The 4025-nt window shown below is 34.2% G+C and overlaps 1 protein-coding gene across 1 annotated transcript; it reads left to right on the top strand.

Annotated features, from left to right (window-relative positions):
- Nucleotides 1-344: 344 nt before the first annotated feature.
- LOC122307281 lies at nt 345-1172 on the top strand. The gene has a single exon (XM_043120093.1). The coding sequence runs from the start codon at nt 345-347 to the stop codon at nt 1170-1172; it is 828 nt and encodes a 275-aa protein (XP_042976027.1).
- The last annotated feature ends 2853 nt before the right edge of the window (nt 1173-4025 follow it).

Here is a 4025-nt window from a genome sequence, read left to right as displayed (position 1 = left end):
ATCTTCAAACACAAGGAAGCCATTCAGATTCTGAAAATACCTCTGAGCAGAGGCTTTGCACATGATAAAGTGATATGGGGTCCCTCAAAGAAGGGAGTTTTCACAGTTGGCAGTGCCTATTTCTTGCAAAGGGAAAGAATAAGGAGGAAAGTAGGTGAATGCTCAAGGGAGGTACAAATAGATGAAAGATGGAGAAGTATATGGAATCTCACAGTGCCAAATGCAACAAAATTTTTCCTATGGAAGGCTGGTAACAATCTGCTGCCTACAAAAGATAACTTGTTCAAAAGAAAGGTGGTAGATGAGAACAGTTGCCCTTTATGCAGCGGGAGGTGGAAACAAATATGCACGTGCTGTGGGAATGTTCTGCTACAAATGATATATGGACAGAAGATGGCAGCAGGGTACAGAAGTGGAATAGAACTGAGACTGACTTCCTGAAGTTGTGGGAGAGCCTTATGCAGAAACTGAACATAGATGAATTGGAACTGATGGCAGTATTGTTTAGGAAAGTGTGGATGAGAAGGAATGCGTTTATCTTTGAAAAGAAAACTTTATGTCCAAAAATGGTTATGAGAACAGCTACTGACTCTCTCCTGGAGTTTAAGAAAGCCCAATCCTTTCAGAACAGTCATAAACAAGAGCAAAGTGAGGCAAGGGAGCTATCAACATGGAAAAAACCAGTTTATGGTCGGGTCAAAGTAAATTGGGATGCATCTCTAGACACTAAAGGTAGAAGAATGGGAGTGGGCATTATAATTAGAGATAATGAGGGAGAGGGAATGGTTGCTGTTTGTGATCAGATAAGGAATGTTGAAAATCCTGTGGTGGCTGAATGCTATGCTTTGAGATTGGCTGTGGAGTTGTGTTCTGAGCTGTATATTCACGATGCAACTTTTGAAGGTGATGCCAAGAATGTCATCATGGCTGTACAAAAGGATGAAGAGGAGATGTCTGATTTCGGGTCTTTGATAGAAGATATTAAGTTTTATTTCAATAGGAATGCTGATTGGCATTTACAGTTTACATTTAGAGAAAGTAATACAGTGGCTCATTGTTTAGCCAAAAAAGCATTAAGTCTGTTAGAAAAGACTGTGTGGATAGAAGAGATGCCAGATTTTATTGGCAGCAATTTGGTTACAGAAAAACTCTGTAATAGTGAAGATTCATGAATGAAATACCTAAGGTATTGTTTCAAAAAAATACTAATATTTATATTAATACTAATAATGTTGAATATAGTTATACTAACTGACTGGTTCAACATAACTAATATTACTAATATAATATAGCTATACTAAATTACTTATAGTCTAATATTAATACTATTATATAGTTATACTAATCATAAATTCATAATAACTAAATCATTATAAGTCTATAACTATATATATTTAGTGTCAATATATTATTATATTCTTTAATGTATACCTATTAACTATAATATATAGTATTAGTATATATTAATATATTAACATATTATAAGAGTTATATATAGTATAAATTATAATATATCATATATGTATAAATTTATAATAGTATTAGTATAGTTAACTTAATATGTAATATGTTAGTATTAAATCACTATAACTACATAGAGTATTAGTATAACTACATAGAGTATTAGTAATAAGAGTATTACTATTATTTAATATAGTATTACATGGAGTATTAATAAATGTGTGTGGTTTGAAGAGATATAGTAATAATAGTATATTACATATAGTATTACTATTATTACATATAGTTATTAGTTATAGTATTAGTACTAATACTAGTGTATTATTAGTTATAGTAAATAAGTAAATAACTATTACTAATTTACTATATACTAATAGTATTAGTGTATTACTAATATATATATATATATAATAGTATACAATATGTATATATATTAAATATATCCCAATATAATTACATAAGTATTAAACAAAATGCCCTTTGATGAAAAAAACAAAAAAAAAAGTCCATGGTGGACCGAACGGACCAACCAGACCGAACCGAACCGGCTCGGTCCTTAGAGAGTTTGGTCCGGTCCAAGATGGGAAAACTTTTGACCGAATAGGTACGGTCCGGTCCACAAAACCTCCCGGGACTAAAGGACTGAACTCCCTCTAGTTGTGTAAGCTCATTTCATCACTTGAAATTGTTAGGATGATTATAGGACTTAGTCTTCAGACTTTTAGAATGTGATCAAATATGGGAGTTAGAGGTTTAGATTTTGTTAAGAAGTAAATATGGCTTACTTGATAAAGTGAGTTTGTACTGAGATTTAGACAAGTTGTTAAAAGTAATGGCTAGATTTTTGTGATTATCTTTGGGGGCAAAGGCCCTAATCGCTTTAACCTTAATAAATAACAAAATTTGATTATCTCACATGTTGTTGTTATGTACAAGAGATTCATATGAAACCTTGAAGTCGCAAATTAAATTTGATGAATGTTATTTGTGGTCAGCTTGTAGATTCTTAAAAGTTATAGTTGGACTTCTTGACTAGAATCTAAAGTTTATATTGTTAGTTTGACCCTAAGTGAAATTCGTGATAAATCAATTGATAGCATGATTGTGCAAAGCTTTTTTTAAATGTAGAGTCTCTTGGTAGGCACATGTTTTTAGAAAGTTACTACACAGGAGAATGCGCATGGAGAGAAAATGTTCCTTAAACACCACTTGAGAGTTATGGTTTGATTATTTTTAGTTGAGTATGTGATTTCTCTCCATCATGGTATATTGCTCATCATGCACATGAGACTGATTTGTTCTATGATCATGTAGCGTGGGTGAAAGCATTTTTTGGTAAGCACACACATTACCATAAATTTGAGAGTTATGGTGAAAAATGTATATCGACATGTATAAATTAGCTCACTCACACGAGCGGTCACCTTTGTCACTACAAAGAAGTAGAGAGCAAAGATGAGATAATGTGTCACTTGGTATTTATCCAAATAGGGATAAGTTGTAAGACGCAAAAGATATGTCACCTTAGTTTGAGCTAAGATGAGGTCCATCATATTTCAAAACAACCGTGCATGGTTAACCACAATCCATGTAACATGTGGTTTAGCCAGATGCAATATCCCCTATAGCACTTCAGATAGCGAGTAAATGGGGGAAATCGGGTTAGACGGTGAGATAGCGATTAGACTAAAATCTCGATGTATTAAGATTAGATATACGCTCTTTCTTTTTGGAAAGAGAACTCTACCGTAACATGTATTTCATACTACATGTGCTTTTACAACCAACAGTAGAGGTGAGTGAATGGATCCCGGCTTCCTCATCGTGTGAGTCCTCTAGGTCATAATTAATGACCTTAATTTATTCGTGCCCTTTGGAGACTTTTGACTACGTCACAAGGTTGATATTTTAATATATGCTACTTTTACATGTTATCTATGACCATAAATGATGTGACCTAAAGAGACATTGCTAAGAAAATGACTGGACTAAAATTCAATGACATGAGAGAGAAAGGAAGACTATTTGGCAACATCGATAATGATTTGTACTCACTGCCGAAAAGTTATGTTGCTTCTTGGGATTTGTGACATAGCTGTAATTACATCATGTTTTATGGAGATTGAGCATTGCTCTAAGTCATTCATACTCGAGAGGGATTAGGGATGCTTAGTCTGTTGTGACCAAATGAATCAAGGCATAACGAAACACTTTTAGAGATATTGCTATGCTGGTCTTCTTTTAAAGAGATTTGGTATAGTGCTCCTATTTTTCTTTTACAAGTGTACTTGATGGTCACACAGCCTATTTGCCAGTATGAACAAGATTAAGAATATATTGAGAGATGCAGACCTGGGGTCTTGCCCACTATGTGCCAATGAGAGATATAATAAAATGGCACCCATAGTGGGAACCCCTTCCCTTTCTCTTGGGGGTTATGAAGTGGCTTAATAGCCACTTCGTGAGCCTTGATGGTTGGCCCTTAATGGCTAGCAAGGGGTTACACTTAGAGGGGCTATTCTTTGGATGATACACTTTGATGCATAAATAGAAAGTCTCTCTCT

Source organism: Carya illinoinensis, chromosome 1, assembly GCF_018687715.1.
Source record: "Carya illinoinensis cultivar Pawnee chromosome 1, C.illinoinensisPawnee_v1, whole genome shotgun sequence".
In the NCBI taxonomy this organism is placed as follows: Eukaryota; Viridiplantae; Streptophyta; class Magnoliopsida; order Fagales; family Juglandaceae; genus Carya; species Carya illinoinensis.
This window is presented reverse-complemented; position numbering and strand designations above follow the sequence as displayed.